The sequence below is a fragment of the Trachypithecus francoisi genome, unplaced genomic scaffold (assembly GCF_009764315.1).
Source record: "Trachypithecus francoisi isolate TF-2019V2 unplaced genomic scaffold, Tfra_2.0 Lachesis_group6, whole genome shotgun sequence".
In the NCBI taxonomy this organism is placed as follows: domain Eukaryota; kingdom Metazoa; phylum Chordata; class Mammalia; order Primates; family Cercopithecidae; genus Trachypithecus; species Trachypithecus francoisi.
Window position 1 is genome coordinate 96,689,092 of NW_022681471.1, and position 19,186 is coordinate 96,708,277.

General features: G+C 44.6%; 1 protein-coding gene across 11 annotated transcripts in view; it reads left to right on the forward strand.

Moving 5' to 3' along the window:
- The window catches only part of CASK (calcium/calmodulin dependent serine protein kinase), a 401,591-nt gene extending 385,576 nt beyond the window's left edge, over positions 1 to 16,015 (forward strand). For 5 of the 11 annotated variants that reach the window (XM_033201840.1, XM_033201843.1, XM_033201848.1 and 2 more), the window contains 2 exons: positions 6,655 to 6,738; positions 10,399 to 16,015. In XM_033201840.1, coding sequence (XP_033057731.1) covers positions 6,655 to 6,738; positions 10,399 to 10,575 — 261 coding nt within the window. In that variant the 3' untranslated portion in view covers positions 10,576 to 16,015. The remainder of the gene's footprint in view (positions 1 to 6,654; positions 6,739 to 10,398) is intronic. The other 6 variants (XM_033201841.1, XM_033201846.1, XM_033201842.1 and 3 more) reach the window with 3 other exon arrangements.
- Positions 16,016 to 19,186: the final 3,171 nt, after the last annotated feature.

Consider the following 19,186-nt stretch of genomic DNA (forward strand, 5'->3'; position numbering starts at 1 on the left):
CTCTGGGTACAGCTCATGCTGGACCATCAGAGCCTCTGCCAGCACATTATGTTCATCTCCAGTGAGAAACTGATCCTGGGGCCTGAGTCTAAAACACAGCACTAGCTTTATGAAAGCAAGCATGAGTGAGCCCAGATGTCAAAGACAGCAGGGATGGAAACCCATGGTGTCTCTCAGCCTCTGCCATTTCCTTACCTGAGCACAATGCCTGACCCTGAGCGAAAAGTAGGAGAGGGACAAAGACCTGGAAGAGGGCTCAAAAGAGAGCCAGACACAGAGATGATAAAATGGTTTCTAGATATGTCTTGCAATAGGAATTATTAAACTTGAAAAGAGAAAGCTGAAGGCTTTACATCAAAAATGCTGACAAGCTGTTTTTTCATCTCTGAGTTCAAACCAAGTAGACATGGGAGGTAAAGCACAGTAGGAAGGATCTGGGAGTTGTAGACATCAAGGTGGGTTACAGGAGAGGCTTGTGGTTGCCCATGTGACTCCGAGTCTGCCATTTCTAGGACTGACCTGTACCAAATCTCCTTTAACACTTAGAAATAGAACCAGTATGCTACCTGCTGAAATAGTAGACCAGCTTCCCTCAAGCAAGCTGTGTTTCATCAGGAGGCTTACCTGGCTATCCTAGGCAGGGCGAATCCCTGTTCAAGGGCCACTGTATGAGACTTGGTCCCCTAACCATCCCTAAAGCAAAGACAGAACCTGTATAGCCAGAGTCTGTGTGACCTGGGACCTGACAGCTCAGTTTCTGGGCTCCAGGATCCTAATTTGTGGCCAGTGGGTTCACCCATTTCCGTTTACAACACCTGATGGCGTTCTTGAACTTGGAACTTTGGAAACCACAAAAGGATCTGTTTAAGGGGCTAGGGAGGAAAGCAGCAGTATGGTGAACACTGCCATTTACTTAACAATTAACTTGGACCTATATAGAACTAAATATATGATGTGTACCACAGATTGATTTTGTTTAACTGCTAATCCCTCCTTACTAGGGATTGGAAAAATCTTCTGGCCAGGGGTGGCTAGAGGCAAAGTCTCAATCCTGGTCCTGGTCTTCGACATCCTCTCCTTGGGTTCCACACTGGTCTTCACCTGAACGTCGTTTTCTGCTGGTAGTAATGTCTCTAGCAGTATGCTGGCTGCAGGGCTCCTCAGACTCCCTCTGCATTACCTAAGTCCACTTTCGAGGGCTTTCTGCCTTACCTGCCTCCGCTGCTGCCGCCGCCACCGCCACTGCTGCTGCTGCCGCTGCTGCTGCTGCTCCACCCGTAGCGTCCAGCTCTCCCTGTCTCCTTGCCCTTGCACAGCCATGCATTGCTCTGCACTGCTGAGTGGGAGACACTTCTCTCAGCCTCCTCAGGACACCCACAGCAGTTACTTTTACCCATTGCACTTGGCCCCAAAGCACCTCCTCACCCCGGCTGGGCACTCTCCTCTGCTCCCCTGAGTACTGGATGAGCTCACCTGCACTCTTCTCCCTGCTTCCTGGGTCCCTGCATCTCAGAACTGTGATCTCTCAGATCCACCTAGCCCTGAGGGCTGGCCATAGGCATCCTGGCTGCCTGAGCCTCTTTGGGCCAGCGGCCCTGGGGATAGGGATTGCCCAGGTCCTGCCCCTCCCGTTGGTCTGGTTGACTACACTCGTCCCAGGCCCTGCTGCCCAGGCCAGCCTCATGCCAGTCCTGGTCTCACAATGACCGCTGCATACCACAGTACAGCTGAGGATGCCTGCAATCTGCACCGCCTGGGCTTCACTCTTGGGCTTCTCTGCCCTCAGCCCATTCTCTCCTCGGCTGGGCAAGGCCTTCATCCTGCCTTCAGGATGCCTGTGACCATGAACAACTTGCTTTCAGGCAGAGCCTCATTGCTCCAGGGAGGCTCTCTCCCTAGGACATTTTTCTCCACCCCTCTTTCCCACTCCAGCTTCTTAGATGACCCCTTTACTGTAACTCACAGACAGTTCAATCCAACAAACTTGTATTAAGCACTTATATGCCAAGCACAGGGTCAGGGGCTAAGAATACAATTCAGAAGACAAGATGGTGAGGATGAAATTCCTGCTCATTGTACATCCAAAACTGTCCATAACAGAAGGGCCTTGTGGCATTTTTTAAAATCCTCTCACTTCTGCCAAACTACATGTGGACCGTAGGAAAACCACCTAACACGTGTCCAACTCTTTTAGTGCAGGTCTAATACTGTATGCCATCTTATTTCAGACAACTGAGGCCCAATTGAGCACGTCTAATAACACTATATGATAAGATGTTGTGGTCCAACTTTAAAGCTACAGGATGATGGTAAAGACATAAACTAGAAAGAAATTAATAACCTGGCTTCTTATAAAATAGTAATAGATTATGTTCTTATAGTGCTGTATATTTGCCAGGCATTATGACTCCTTACCTTATCCTTGTAACCCTATGAGCTAGAGATCAGTATCTACTTTTGTAGATGGAGAAACCAAGGCTTAACATACTTGTGACTCGATTAAGGCTTACAGTCAATTGAAAGTGAGGTGTGAAGTTGAACTCTGTTGAGTTTTAAATTTTTATTCTTTTACAGTAAATCCCCACTTCCTTTCACTGTACCACCCTAGAAGAGGTAACCCTGGGAATCCTTAAGATGGTTCACCTTATCCATAGTAGTACAATTTAAAGCCTCCTTTTTTTTTTTAATGTTCAGAAAAATCTATAATTCAGTCAAACCTAAGAAAAACTGCAGAATTTATTTCTCATGAAAATAAAGCTATGGCTCAGAAAATAATCTGTGCCCCTAAAGCTGAAACTGTCATAGCCCCATTGTGTAATCAGAGCTTAATGTGATGGTTTTAGATTTTAACTTTATTCTGATGTATCCATTTGTAGCATGAAAAAGTTAATAGTAGCAGAATATTTGTAGTTTTGCTTTTGCCCACAGAGGAAGAGGTCATCATCAAGAGGTAGCGTACAGTCTTGTTAGGAATCCATACTTTAAAACAAGAGCCAGGTTCTGAACCAGAGACTATTTTGTGAAATCAGTTAGCTCTCTTGAGGTGGGTTCCGGGGTCACTGCACTCTTCCTAAACCCTTAGATTTTTGTACCAAATGACTCAGATGCTTGCCCCTGTGTGGCTTTTAAGCTTGCAAACCAAAATAGATATCTGCATCTTATACACTTGGGTCAAATGAGTTTCTATTCCTTGAAGATAATAACCTGAGATTAATTATTGGCCATAACCAAGCCATAGAATCAGTTTATCTCTACAAATATTAATGTTACTTTGACTATCTGAATCTAGCATGCTTTCAGTGGTCTTTCTAGAGCATGCTCTTTCTCTCCCTGTCCGTATCTGTCCCTGTTTCTCCTCTCTCTCTCTCTCTCTCTCTCTGTCTGTCTGTCTTTCTCTCTCTCTCTTTCACATACACACACTCATACTCTCTCTCTGTCTCTCTCTCTCTCTCCCTCTCTCTCTCTCTTCCTCTCTCTCCCTCTCTGTCTCTCTCTCTGTCCTGTCTCTCTCTCCGAATCCCAGAGAGATTCAGAGAGAAATATTTGCCCATGAACATTAAAAAATTTGTGCCTCATCCTGAGTCAGAAAGGAAGAGGGCTTAGAGTTCATCTTTAAGTCACCTGTTAACTGCCTGGGAGAGGGGAATCCTTGTGAGCAATTCCATTTCCTGTCCCTGAAGTAACTCTGAACCTCAGTCAGGCTGCCACAGCACCAAAAGTGGCACCCACTGAGACCCGTAAGTAGTGCAGAGTATGGCACAAAGACCTTGAAGAACAAGTGAGGAAATGCGTGGTGAGTCTGCTGAAAATACGAGGCCGACTAGACAGGAAAATCTCAATCAGGATTTGAGGCATCTTAGAATTTTTGAAAGTACAGTAATAAAGTACAGGAATAGACAAAGCCACAAAAAGGAGGAGAGAGCAAATATGCTAACCACAGGGCTACTTTAGTTACTGTGATAAATATTAAATTTGGCTCTGAACTTCCTGACAACCAGGGCAAAAAAAGGAAATCAAGGAATATAACCTGATTCGTAGACAGAAGAGGCATCTGGCAATGTGAGGAACATGGCCACCATTGATGGTTTTATGCAGTAAGTGCAGTCTATGGATATAGACCAAAGACATGAATGCAGTGCAGAGATGGGCAATCTGCAGAAAGCTAAACTAATGTTCCAAACAGTTTGTTTTCTGCTGTTGTAATGTGATAGCTGGAATGGAAAACATGAGAAGGATTGGGTACCTGGCAGGCTGGGCCACTGAGTGGAGAAAAAAACCATTTCATGCCCAGGGTGTCATTCTCTACTTTATCCGTGAGTTCCGTTCAGCATCCAGGCTGGGTGGACTTCCATCTAGAACTCAGAGTAGCTTTGGAGATAGAAGCAAATAGGGTTCTTTCCCATCTCAGTTGCCCAGAAGCAGGCTATGGGATGGGTATATGTGTGTGACCAGGGGTAGGGGTGATGAGAAAACCTTGTCTCAGCTGACCCTGTATTCACCTGATCTATGAGTATAGGAAGGAAGGAAAAAAGGCCTAAGATAATACTGACATAAAGGATATTTCTAAGTGAAGATCCCTGTTAGCTTGCTTGACCTATATATGGACTTCATCATAATGTTTGTCCTTGCTAAAGTCTTCAGTCACAAAAGGATTGGCAAAGAAATTGCCAGTTACCGCTTTCAAAAATTAACATATATGCAAGCTTCAAGAGCTTTCTTACCAGAGGAATCAGAGCCTAGGACTTTAAGAATTAAAGAACTTTGATGGATAAATACAATGTACCAGTCTCCCTCAACCCACAAGAAGATGCTGTGTGACTAAAATTCAGAAATATAATCCTAGTGAAAGTCAACCTTGCACTAAAAAAAGAAAGAAGCTTCATGTCACATTTGTCTCTTACATGCCTATACACACAAAGAGGCTAAGAGAGTCCCTTCAGCCAAGAGAGTAGAGTGCTCTGTAGATGAACCTGCCTTAAAAGACAAGATAAATTCTGTGCAAATTATATCTACTATTTTTACATTTTAATTTTTTTTATAAGGGCAGTTTATGCTGGGTACCATATTGGCCATGAGTGAGACAGCTGAAGAAGACACAGTCCCTGCCCTGAAGGAGGGTACCCGCTAGTCCCTGGGGTCTTGGGTTTCCCATGTGATGGGTACTTCAGGAGCACATGGGAGGGTCTCAGAGCTCACAAAGGACTTCCCAGAGAAAAGAGCATCAGTACTGAGTTCTGAAGGATTACTCAGCCAAGCAAAAGGGCGAGGGGGAAGAGGAAGAGAGGATGGGAGGTCCAGGCAGAGGGAGTAGTAAGTCAAAAGGCCACAAAGCCAGAAGAGAGTCTGGCCCTTTCTGGAACTGAAAGTAGTTCAGGACGGCTGGCCCATGGAGGCAAAGGGGCAGAGAGAAGGACTGAAGAGGTTAAGCACAGGCATGCTTATGAGGGAGAGAGGTGACATCATGCTGAGGAGTATACATTTTATCCTGCGGCCAAGAGGGAACTGTTGAATTCTGAGCAGGAGAGCCATGGGTTTTGAATTTCAGAAAGATCATTCCAGTAGCAGGGTAGAGTGTCGATTGGAAAGCAGCAAAACCAGAGGCAAGGCGACTAGTCTAATTACTATGACAATAAGCCGGGCAAAAGATGGAGCAATAGGAATAGCACGAAGCAAGCAAATGTAAAGACCATTTAGAAAGCAAAATATGTGGGGAGCAGGATAGTTAAATTCTTGTGTAAATGACAGCAAGATATTTACCCCAGCGCATATGAATTAATCACATGTCAGTCACTTGTGAATTGGGTATCTGTATGTGTTGGGTTTTGTTCCTTGGAAGGGAGTTTGTAACCTCCAAGATAATCATATCCTCCTGGGGAGGAGCTGAAACAGTAATCCCTTAGCAGAATAACTCCCGCAGCGTCTGATTGCAGCGTTGCAGTATATCTATCCAAACTAGTAGCTTGCAGTTAGAGGTTTTCAGTGCCTTGGAAGGGAACTGAAAGAGATCTCAGAGGCCCTTCTCTCTTGAATGCAGCGATTTCTCATGGGCCTACACATTGCCCACAGCCACACAGTGTCTTTAGCAACAGGACTAAGACACAAAGTCTAGGGCTCCTAACTCCAGCCCTGGGCAAGCTTCCCCCTTCCCCAGGAGTCCCAGGGGGCTTTTCAGCAGAGCAACGCACTGCTACAGTGGACAGATTTGCTAGCAATCCTTGGCTAGCCATTTGAAATTTGAAATGTGAGGGAGTGGCCTCCAGATTAGTGGTAAAACCAGCCTGCAGGTCCAAGTCTCTCCTTAAATGCATTTCCTGTGGATTAAAGTTCAGGCTACAACTAATAGCCAGGCTTAAATGGACATTAACCAACATAATCAGTGTTAACTTTTATGAAGAAAAATAGATTGATTCATGAGTCGTAAGAAAAATGTCCAGTTTGCCAACTTTTATTGTCTGATGGCCATTGTCCATCCTTTAGAAAAAAAGTAATATAAGTTATGTATAAAGTTGGTAAATTTAATAATACCTTGCCAAAAATTTGAGCCAAGGGCTTGAAATTTTCAGTTGTATAAAAATATTTATAGACTCATTTGAAAGTTACATTAGTTATTTCTTCTTTTAAGTCTGGATTTTTTTTTTTTTTTTCTTAACACAGGCACTGAAGGTCCTGAGAACTGCAGAGTTTGCTCCTTTTGTTGTTTTCATTGCTGCACCAACTATTACTCCAGGTTTAAATGAGGTAAGAATCAATCTGTTTTTCCCCAAATAAGCCGTAAGGATCAAGCCTTAGTCCCCAGCACAGTCAGAAGCCTGTCAACCTACATTTGCAGCAAGGCTGCTCTGACGAAATGGGATGTGGAGTAGAATGCTACATGGGACAGCCTTATCAGTAAGTTGACTTCTAAAATCTGAGGACAAACCCCCTCACTCCCACCAGGACCAAGGCATCCCAGGTGTCTCACAACCTCCAGGGCTGCCAGCCTACTCCCTCCCCAGTTAGGGGTTGTGCGGCCCGTGGAGTGGAACCTTTGTGGAATTTCTCTCCAGGCCCTGGAGACTACCAAACCTAGAAATTAGCTCTGTCCACTGTCAAGCCAGCTCAAGTCAGAAACTGCCACAGACATGGTACTCATGAGAGTTGGCTGCTGACTTAGAAGGTTTTCCATTGCTGAGCAGATCCAAAGGGTAGTTACCATGTATCTGCTAAGTGTAGCAGTGCCTATCTGCTATAGGTGCCTTAGTTAAGGGGAGACTCTTATACAAAGTTATCCTGAAGACAGTTGCTTTCATAGGTTCTAGAAATCATCAGAGGACTCGACTCTGTTCAGTCAACACTGACCTAAACTCACCCAAGCTTAAAATCTAGTTAAATCAAGGCTTGGAAATTTTCCCTTTGTGTACCTTTAAGGAAGAGTCAGGATTTTGATTTACCTATGTTACTCATATTTTCCGTCATGTTTTTGTCATTCCATCTGCAAGAGGTATATTCCTTTGTAAAATTCTACTTTCCCATCTTTTTTAATACACAAGCATGTTTGAAACTCCACATTGTGGTTAGCTTTTATCCTTCAGTTGCCATGTATTTTTCTTGAATCATCATCTTTGCTTTGTTTTTGTTTTGCCTGTTTTCCTGCCCTTTTACTAATTTTCCATAGCTGCCAAAATGGTGCAGAAAATTGCCTGTAAGTACCAGCTAGGAGGTAGTGAAATACAGCCTTGTTTCTTTTAATAGATTTAGAATGTAGACACTTTGTTCCCACAAATCCTTGCTTTTGCTGTTAGAATAAAGGCATTTTGTTTTCACTGAGTTAAACCCTGCTCACGTGTGAGTCAAGCACACAGACAAGCTGTTGTCGAGGAAGAGACTGACAAATATAGCTTCATCTTAAAAGATTCTTAAGAGGGAGCTTTATTTTTCTGTAAAGAGACCTACATTAAAAATGTGATACTTTCAGCCATAAATTTTCTTGAATATTTTCATCAGCCCAGCTTGCTGAGCAAATCATAAACTCTGCTAGTGGTTTTTGAAGCTCAGGACTATATATTCAAATAGAATCCCGTGTGCCAGAGAGTGATGTTGTAGGAATTGTTCCTTTTCATCCTGGTAGGAAGCACTCCTGTCTTTGGGTGAATGCACGTTTGCTAAAATGGTGGGTTTTTTTGTTTGTTTGGTTGGTTTTTTTGCATTGTGTTGGTTATTAAGTAAAGCCACAGTGAAAATACTATGCTTTTTAAGTGCAAGCAGAACTAGAAGGTGATGATTAACTGGGGTCTTAGCTACACTGTAGTACTTAACACTCTCATTCAAAGCATGCCCTGTCCTGCTTTGACATGCCTGTAAAAGAGGACAAAACAGGTAGGACATTCTTGGTTCAGAGTGCCCTGAGAGAAAAGATGGAGTTCCCGTCTGCTGTGGTGTCTGTGCATGCCCACTGCAGGGCCAGGACAGAATCAAGCAAGTCTCTTTGTCTCACTTCTAGTCCCCTTTCTTGAGAGCTGTACCCAGAGAGCTGAGGCTTGCCTGGACCTCCCAGCAGCCTCACCAGGAAGGGTCTCTTGCCAATAACAGAGGGGCCTTAGAGAAGAGGAGGGGAGGGGCCCTAAGCCAGTACTGGGCACTACGGCTCCTAGGTCCTTGAAGGTACTGCATCTTTTATTTTCTCTGGAGATCTTTCTCTGTCACCCGGGGCCCCCATTTCCGGGAAGAATTGCTCAGTCTCTTGATTTTAGATTGAATACTTGTAAAACCCTGTAATGACTGGCACTAGTCAGACAAGTGCTTGTTCTTTTGACAGCATTTATTAAGCACTTACTATGTGTAAGGCACTATGCCTAATGCTGGGGCACAGCAATTACAGGGCACACAAGACAAGTTTATAGCTGGAGACAGAGCCACTAATCAAATAAAGAGGTATTTCATTATCTCTATGTATATTTAAGACTCAGCCCAAGAGCTCACCCACCTAGTGTTTGGCAGGTAAGGGGTGGTTAATTTGACTCACAAAGTTCCTTAGTGTCAAGGTTGAACTTGCCCTTTGGGAGTTCAGCATGACAAATTTGACTCATGAAGATATAGAGGCAGTCTTCTTTCTGGTGGCTCTTAAGAGACCCCTGTCTTGAAAGAACTGCCACTCTGTAGCGGAAGCTACACTTGCGTGACAAAGCTGGGACCTAAACTCCCTCCTCCTGTTGGATCTCTCTTTTTTTTTTTTTTTTTTTTTTTTTTGAGGCGGAGTCTCGCTCTGTCGCCCGGACTGGAGTGCAGTGGCCGGATCTCAGCTCACTGCAAGCTCCGCCTCCCAGGTTTACGCCATTCTCCTGCCTCAGCCTCCCGAGTAGCTGGGACTACAGGCGCCCGCCACCTCGCCGGCTAGTTTTTGTATTTTTTAGTAGAGACGGGGTTTCACCGTGTTAGCCAGGATGGTCTCGATCTCCTGACCTCGTGATCCGCCCGTCTCGGCCTCCCAAAGTGCTGGATTACAGGCTTGAGCCACCGCGCCCGGCCCCTGTTGGATCTCTCTTGCGAGAGTTCTTAAAATCTGTGGCAAGCTTAGGGACATCCTTTGTTGCAGCAACCTCTCTAGAGTTCAGTAGCTTCTCTTCCTTTGGTTTTTTTCATAAGAGATACAAGGACCTGTGAACAGTGACATTTGTCCAGCCATTTCTAATGCAGACCAATTTGGGGGGATTCATCAGATGCCAGGTGCCGTTTGTTGGGGAAACAGCCTTATTCCGGCCATTATTTATAACACTCAAAGAGCTTTTGCCTCTGACATCAGCTGCTATTGAGTGAGGGCCATTATATGTAACTGAATTCCTGGAACGGTGGCACCTTTAAGTACAAGAGGAAAAAATACAACTTAATTTGTCATCCAAGGGCAGGGACTTGCTGGTGCAAACCCAGCTGGGCCCTGAGGCCTGGCTCCAGTGAGTGCGGAGGACCAAGGGGAGGGGGGCAAAGAGCTCCGGCCTTGCCACCATAGCCCTCTCCCAATTGGGAGAGTGGCTTGAGGCTAGGGCAGGGGGCTTCCTGTGGGCCTGTTTGGGCCACCATAGCCACTGTAACCCACACCTGGCATGGCCCTACCAAGCCTGACTCTGGGGACAGGCACAGCTAGGCCTGAGTGGGGGTGGCGTGTTTCCTGAAGAGTGTCTGTTTTCTCTGGTTCGTCTGCTTTGTCATGGACCCTCTGTTGCATGTTGAGCGATCACTGTCTCCTCTGTCATGGAGCGGACTTGGCCTCATGCTGGAATACGGCATGTCAGGGTCTGGCCTTGACTGTTTCTGACACTGGGATGAACAAAAATGTGAAAAGAAAATGAATCCAACTGATTTCTCTCTTCTGTTTGCTTTTCCTCCTCTCATGCCCACCCCTACCTCCATCTCATCACCATTTAGGATGAATCTCTTCAGCGTCTGCAGAAGGAGTCTGACATCTTACAGAGAACATATGCACACTACTTCGATCTCACAATTATCAACAATGAAATTGATGAGACAATCAGACATCTGGAGGAAGCTGTTGAGCTCGTGTGCACAGCCCCACAGTGGGTCCCTGTCTCCTGGGTCTATTAGGCCTCTCCCCAGATATCTGAGCATAACTGGGAGCACCTCATACGTGGAAAAGCCTCTTTGTTATCGGCCTTGTGTCAGCAGGTCATGGTCCCTAGAGACTACCTAGTTGTAGTGTGACCTACATTTATAATTATTGTCATGTCCGAATAGATAGGAGGAGAAAAACAATTACACACTAATTTAAAGAGACAGTATCTTTTTAATCAGTTCTCCTAAACTTTAATAAAATGTATCTTTAAATGTATGTATTATTCAATCCTTTGGAATGTTATATTTTTGGAAATCATAGCTTTTTATTTCCAAGGCCCCTAAAAACTGCACAAATAGATGCTGCTTTCTATAATCTATTTTAATAATAATAAACAATGATTCTGTTACCTTGACTGGGGGTGGAACACTACATTCTTTTTAGAGTCTGATTTTATGGATTGGAATATCTTTCTTTCCTTTATTTATTTGAAATAATTAGTGTAGTGATTACAAAACAGTCATAAATTTTTAAAGGCCTTTTTTCTCTCTTTTTTTTTTTTTAGAATAGTATTTTTTTTTAAGTCCTTTATGTAACATCCAGATAATGTGATACTGTCTCTTTGAAGCACCCTGTAAACCTTTTAGAGATTTGAAGTTGGGTCTTGACTCTTAATGCATGTGGACAGTCGCGAGCGTTTATGCTGTCGGTGTGTCTGTGTTGGACAAAACAATCTGTAATCTACAGCAAAGTACATTCTACATTCCGTTCATGGGGCACACCCAGGGGAATAAGAATAAAATGCTATTATGACTAAGTTGTAAACCTATGCACATCCCTTGCATTTTGGGCAACTTTATAAAAAAAAAAAAAAGAAACTGATTTTTATTAATAATAATCATGTAGTGAAATGTGTTTGTAATTTTGTCTCAATTTAATTTGTTGTAAGGTGGGGGGGAATTGCTGGTTTCACCATTTCAGATCTGTGTTGTCTAAGAGTATTAACGTTTTAATTAAGCAAAGAAATGAGGATTTTTAATCTGTATGTAATTGTTTTAAAGCACCCATTTTAAGAGAAAATACTGTGCAATGAAGAAACCAGTTTTGGCATTTGCTATAAACTGAAATATTCCAAAAGAATAATCTATAACAGCCCTGTAAATTCCTTTAAAATGATAACAGGACAGTTTGACCAATTTTTTTTAAATATACTTCCTTTTATGTGTTCAATAATTAAAATGCCTTTGGGTCCTTCATTTCATTATAGATTTGTTCAGGCTTCCAAGCTGATAATCTTTTCAATTGTATAATTTGTTAGATGCTCATCAAACCTTTGAAGGCCCAGGAGTGAGTATCAGTTGGCAGGGCGACAAAGGAGCCTGCCAGAGCACAGCTGGACCGCGTCTGACTCGCACAGAGCCATGCGCCCAAGGGCCACGGGTGTACTGGAGGCCACCTGTGGTCTCTTCTTCCTCTTGCTGTATCCCTTGGCACAGGGGAATCATCTGTCCTTGTTGCTTTAGAGACATTAACCATCTCATAACCCTTCCATGAAGTCACATTCTTCCAATACAGGAGATTTGGGCTGGGGTTCTCAGACTCTTTGCCAGAGGTCAGTAGAATGTTTTTCATTAGCGTGTGAGGGTGTGAAGTACTTACATTAGCCTGTGATCCTTGAAAACATACCATCGTTTTTTGCTTCTTGTAGGTTAGATGGCCTTGTCACTTTGTGCCTTGGCAGGATGTGCAGGGTGTTTTCTGAGCCGAACAGCTCCTCTTAAAGGACCAAACAGAGAAGGAATTAGTATACTTCTTTTACGTTGTCAGCACCCTACCCGCCTCCGCCCCCACTGCCTATTATGAAATGATGACGATTTTTTTTTTTTCTGATGTTGTTCTTTGTCAGTGACCAGATGAATCTGCAACTTACTAACAAGGTATTGAGTGAACTACTTCTATTTGGGCCCCACAGTGGGGTGACCAAGCCACCAAACCAGAGACAAGCTCCACAGTGGTCTCACGCTAGATGGAGAGAGAAACCTTCAAAGAGTTGGTTAGGGCTGCGGTAGGACTGATTCAAATCTGATAGATGCCAAGGCCAGACAGTCATTTCTGGTATGGTACTGACCACAATCGGGGCTCTTAGTGTGAAGGTGCCCACTCTACCTCTTTTCTGGTGAAGCACAAAGACAACTACAACTAACACATGGGAAACAGAAACTTCCCTCCCTCTAGTGGAAACCCCCACGCCCCTACTTGCCCTTTGAGCCCACATCTCCAGAGATGCTGACGATGCCTGTCTTAAGCCAGCTGCCATGTTTATAAAGGTGGATTAAGCAGAGGAGGAGAAAAGCAATGCCAACTTAAATGTCTGTGGCCCCAGACTTCACAGGCGCTGTAGCACTCTTCCTCCGTGGCTTTATCCATCCTCTGAGAAGCACCCAGGCAGGCATCATTGTTGCCATCATTCCGATGGTGAAATCCCTGCATGCAGAACTCACTGACTTCTCAAAGAGGTTATGTGTTCCATTCCACTAATACATGTCTTCTCTAAAGCAGTGTCTTTATGACCTAGCTGCATATACTTAATTTCTGAATTCAGAGTAATTTCAGTACATTGCTGCTGCTGCTGCTGCTGCTACTGCTACATTACAATTGTCCACTAAGCAATCAGAGAAAATTGCTAAAAGTTTCTTTACTGCTTCCATTCCATCAGCAGAACCTCCCCCCCACTTTTAAAGACCAGAACGAATGATTAGAGTACTAAATCTTATTAGTGGTCAGTTGAAGTACTGGAGAGCCATATTTTGAAGGTTCTCTCCCCCACCCAACTCCATTCCCCACAGCAAGAAAGGGAGTGTTTTTATATGTTGAATTCTTTGTTAAAAAGATGAAATGTCCTGATTTTCCAATCACAAGACAGTAATTACTTTGCACATGCAGCATATCCCATTTTAACGCTAAAAGGGAAATGTCACTCAATTTAATTCATCTGGAAATTTCCCAGTGTCAAGATAACATTGTAGCCTTTTTAAATGCAATTAAATGTACCTCTTGTCAGGTGAGATGATTTAAAATATTTGCTCAGAGAGTAAAAGAAATGGTCGACCTACTTCTTGCTATTTGCATTCAGAAAGCATCGTCCCAGCCCATCCTATTGGTGGCGGAATATCTGAAGATGTCGCAAAGTCCCCCACTGCAGGAGAAATGCAGGAGGTGTGCCTGTTCCCCGTCCAATTCCTTCTTAGGCTGCTAGAGCCAGCCAGTGGGCCAAGCCTTCCTCTGTGCTCCAGGCAGGCCTGGGCTGCAGCTACTATTATCTTTTTACAGCCTTTGATCTGATCGCTGCAGAGTTCTTTTGTTTTTAATCACTTGTATTTGTCTCTTCATTAAGGCTTCAAGTTTGTTTCTTGAAAAAGTTTAGTCAATTGAACCACCCTCCAGGGAGATTCCCAGCGTGGAAACTGCCCCTGAAAAACAAGGCAACCCAAAGCCAGCTCTCTTTTGTCCCCCACTGATGTCATGTCCTTTTTTTTTTTTTTTTTTTTAATTTCAGGCCATTTTCTTAACTTGGGGCAAAGAGAATCTGTGTTGCTAAAGCTACCAAGAAAACTGCTTGATTAACAAATTCTTAATAGAAATGCCTCCCACGCTGTCTCTTTGGAAAGAGAAGGCACCTTGGAATCGGCATTCCAAAACCAAGCTCCTTGTCGTCCTCATCCCTCCTCCTTCTTGCTTCCTATTATCAAACTCGTGTGTGTTTCTTGTTTTCTCAGAACTGAACACCGCCTCCTAATTCCATCCTCTTGACTAGGGCTTACAATACTGAGAGCGATTACAGCCTGTAATAGGTTAAAGGCCCCTGAGCGTGGCTCTCTTGCTCTGCGCCTCTAATTCTTCTATTGAAAAAATGCTTTCCTTCTCACTGCAGCTTACAGAAAGGTGACAAGCTTTAATCACAGATCATTTCATTTGCCAGAGCCTTTCCTTTTCTAACTCCTTTAGAAATAAGATTTCCCTCTCTGTTTGGAATATCTGGATACAGGGCTCTCCTCCAAGCTCGTGGCTTGATTGGCTTTGCCTGTGCACACACACATCAGTTTGCCTTAAACTTGGAGCTATGGGGAGTCCCGGATTTTCCAGCTTAGTGGGTGAAGTTTAGCTGTCACATACATCCAGGAAGTGGGAGAAAAGGGAAAAGAAGAGGATATTCCCCACCATGTTCCCATCTGGTTTTTCCCCTGCCTTGCTTTGTGCAGCAGGTGGGCAGACAGAGCCCACAGAAACAGAAGTAGAAAGAGGACCGCACCATCTCTGGGACCAGCACTCCCAAGTCTTAGCTCTTTGTGGGGATAGAAAATCCTGAGCTCCCACCACCTCTCATCTGACCCTCCATCAACTCCCTTGAACCTGTGCAAATGGACTGAGCAAAAGAAAATGGAAAGAGACGTTTGTCACCACACAGGAGACCTTTCTGGCCCCAAGCACAGCTCAATCTCTGCGCATGCTCAGAAACTCAAAATTTAGCTACTACTTATGTGTTAGCTCCATTCTCTCCGGTGTGTGACTGAGAGAACACGCCAGTGTTTTTACTGACAGAGGCTTGGGGTGACCCTCTCTGGACCCAGAGGAAGTACAGCCTCTGTAGCAGGAGTTGTCCTTGGGAACAGAAATAGGCATTCCTCCACAATGAGTGGCTCCCCCTATTTTTTTTTTTATTTGGAAGAGACCAAGAATTGGGGGAATTGATTTCCAGTCTTAGCTGTTTCCCGGAATGTCATCTGTGCAGGCAGGTAGGCGGCTGCCGGGTGCAGCAGGCAGCGTGACTGATGTGAAGGCCACACAACCCTCACGTGCTGAGACCCGAGTATCGTGTTTAATTGCAGTGTAGGCGCGTCCCCATTCAAACTCAGTTCTGGGGTGGTTTTGCATAAAGTTTTGCCAACGTGTTCTTTTTTCTGTATGTATTATTGCCTTTTTATAAAAGGTGTTGAAGTATTGTCTCAGTGATAAAAAGAGAGAGATGTTAATGGTTGTTGTATATTTCACCGTATCCAATTGTAAGTATTTGCAGGGTACAGCAGAGCCTTAGCTTGCAAGAGCGTTTGTGCAGGAGGTGTCCCTCAACACCCAGGAGCTGAAGGGATTGGAAAGGTTTGGATTCTTTGTAAATGTCCTGCTTTTCTTTCTCTCTGTGTGTATCTATTTACATGCCTTAGCACACGCCCTCCCATCCTGATCCCTTTGCCCTGTCGCCGGAACAACCAGAATGCTGGTGCGCTGCTGGCACAGTACAAATTGATGAAACCCTAATCAGTTATCTTGTGTGGCAGGGGAAGAAGAGAAACTCCATAGTATTCCTTGTAGAATATACATACCTGTAGGATGCTGTGTAATGGGAAACCATAGAATTGGGCTTTTGTCATTTCGAAGTTGGAGAAATGTATGAATAAAATGTATAAAACATGAAAAGGCAGTTGTCTCCTCAGATTGCAGGTCAAACAGCTTGGGGACAAACAACACACTGTTAAAAGAAGAGGGATGGCCTGATTTCTAAAGGCCCCTGCAGAGTTCATCCACACGGTTAGGCCTCAGACACCTTCCCGCAATGGTTGGGGTGGGGTGGGGGTGTTGCAGAGGGACAGCTCCCGCCCCTGTAAAGGAGCACAACCCAGGCTCCTGGTGCCCATCCTGCAGGTTTCAGTCTTCATTCAGCCATGGCTGTTAACAGACGGCATCCTGCAAGCAGTTCCAGCTCAGTTGCTTGCGTTTGGATGCAGGCTTAAAATAGCTTCATCTTTAAAAGAAAAAAGAAAAAGTCTAAGTTGTGACATCTCCTAGAAATAGAAGTCTACATTGATTTTGGTGGTGTAGGTGCCGCAGCATGGAAAATGTGGCCCTTGGTTGACATTTGCATCAAGAGCCGTGGAGGACGCCTGCTCCAGGACTGCCGCTCCACGCAGTGCCTTTGTGATGTCATGGTCTGATTTGGTCTCTGGCTGGAGTCTGGGATGTGCTTCCTGGCATGCCTCACTAACCTGGTTTACACACGATTCCTTCCCTGTCCTTGCCCTATGCTTTGCCAAAGCAAGGAACCATGGTGGCTTCAGAGGCAACACTTGTATGTGTCACACACACCCCAGAAAGAGCCCAGGCCTGAATGAACTTACCTGGCTCACTTTCAGAAGACCCATATGAAGGAAACATAAACTACCAGTGATTATTTGCTTTACTCAAATAAATATCATGCTACAAAAATTGTATAGAAGAGTTTAGGCCACATTCAGGGCAAAATATGAGCCCCTGGCCTTTTAGTTCAGAAAATCCCGTTACCTTTTTACAGACTTCTTACCCTAGATACACAGAGGACAGAAAGCAAAATGCTACCATAAAGCTCATTTTTTGAACTTCATGGTATTTAAAACACATCCAACATGTCAATATTAAGCTGGTAGGAAAATATAAACATGTGTTTTCTGTGTTTTTGCCCAGTTTGCTATAATATGATAAGCTGGAGATCGTTCCATGAACCGCCATGAACAGCACATCATGCAAAAAGAATGCAATGAGATTGGTGCAGAGTAATAGACAGAGTTCAATGTCACTGAGGGTAGCAAGCCCTATGAAAGGTCAATGTTGTAGTGCAAGTGAGTTACCCAGTCACTAAAGGAAGGGATGCTCTGGGAGAGAATGTTTCAGAAAGTGGTATGTGACTTTATCAACAAGTGAGCACACACACAAGGCATGGGGCCTGCAGATAAAATCCCATGGCTGTGGCACTGTCGGAAGTACTGCACCCACCACCCGTATTCCCTACTCTCCTCACCCATCATTACCTTTCAAGCCAGGTGCAGTGGCTCTCACCTGTAATCCCAGCACTTTGCAAGGCCAAAGCGGGCGGATCAGTTGAGGTCAGGAGTTCGAGACCTGCCTGGCCAACATGGTGAAACCCAATCTCTACTAAAAATACAAACATTAGCTGGGCATAGTGGCAGGTGCCTGTAATCCCAGCCACTCAGGAGGCTGAAACAAGAGAGTCCCTTGAACCCGGGAGGCAGAGGTTGCAGTGAGCTGAGATTGTGCCACTGCACTCCAGCCTGGGTGACAGAGCAAGACTCCATCTCAAAAAAAATAAAAAAAAACCTTTCAGGGGGTGGTGCCCAGAAACGTTTTTGCCGTAGATGTATTCTTAGGCAGGACTTCAAAAAGCTTCAATCCACTGCTGTTGCCCTCTTCACTCCTCCAAAGGCAGCTTTATAACCCCTCCCCATGGCCACTTGCCCTGCAGAGAATCTGGCACCCTTCTGCCACCAGAGTGGTCTGATGAACAACTTGAGAGTGACAGAGCAGCCTGCTGGGACCTCAAAAGTGGCTTCAGGCCGGGCACGGGGGCTCACGCCTGTAATCCCAGCACTTTGGGAGGCCAAGGTGGGCAGATCACCTGAGGTCGGGAATTTGAGACCAGCCTGGCCAACATGGAGAAACCCCGTCTCTACTAAAAATGCAAAATTAGCCAGGCGTGGTGGCGCGTGCCTGTAATCCCAGCTACTCGGGAGGCTGAGGCAGGAGAATTGCTTGAACCCGGGAGGTGGAGGTTGCAGTGAGCAGAGATCGCGCCACTGCACTCCAGTCCGGGTGACAAGAGAGAAACACAGTCTCAAAAAAAAAAAAAAAAATGGCTTCAGGCCTGTAGGATGTTAAACTGAGCCCGGAGATGGGAAATGGAGACCATGTACAAAGCAGGTGGCAGCAGCTTAGCCACATAGATCAACAGCTTACCACAGAATTTTCCCAGAACTTTCTGGGGGTGGTGGAAATGTTCATTTCTTGTTTTCAGTGGTGGTTGCATGGGTGTATACAATGGTCAAAACACATCAGACTGAACACCTAGGATCTGTGCATTTTATTTTCTGTAAAATATACCTCAGTTACAAAAAGGAAAAAGGAAAACCATGATCATCTTTGCAGCTGCCAAAAAAAAAAAAAAAAATCACTTCACATATTTCAACACCCAGTTCTAATTTAAAAACAAACAAAAAATCCTTAAAATAAGATAGGACATATTCTTAACATATACAGAATAACTGTTTCAACTCACAGCCAACATAATCCACCTAGAAGTGACACAACAAAGGCATTAAAGTTGCCATTATTTAAAAATTAAATAACACGTGATCATCATAGAATGATTAGAAAATATGGATAAACAGGCCGGGCGCGGTGGCTCAAGCCTGTAATCCCAGCACTTTGGGAGGCCGAGACGGGCGGATCACGAGGTCAGGAGATCGAGACCATCCTGGCTAACACGGTGAAACCCCGTCTCTACTAAAAATACAAAAAAATTAGCCGGGCGAGGTGGCGGGCGCCTGTAGTCCCAGCTACTCGGGAGGCTGAGGCAGGAGAATGGCGTGAACCGGGAGGCGGAGCTTGCAGTGAGCTGAGATCCGGCCACTGCACTCCAGCCTGGGCGGCAGAGCCAGACTCCGTCTCAAAAAAAAAAAAAAAAAAAAAAAGAAAATATGGATAAACAAAAAAAGGCAGATTCAACCACATTCTGCTATGGAGAGCCAACTGCTATAAACATATCTTTTTTTTTTTTTTTTTTTTGAGACAGAGTCTGGCTCTGTCGGGGCTAGAGTGCAG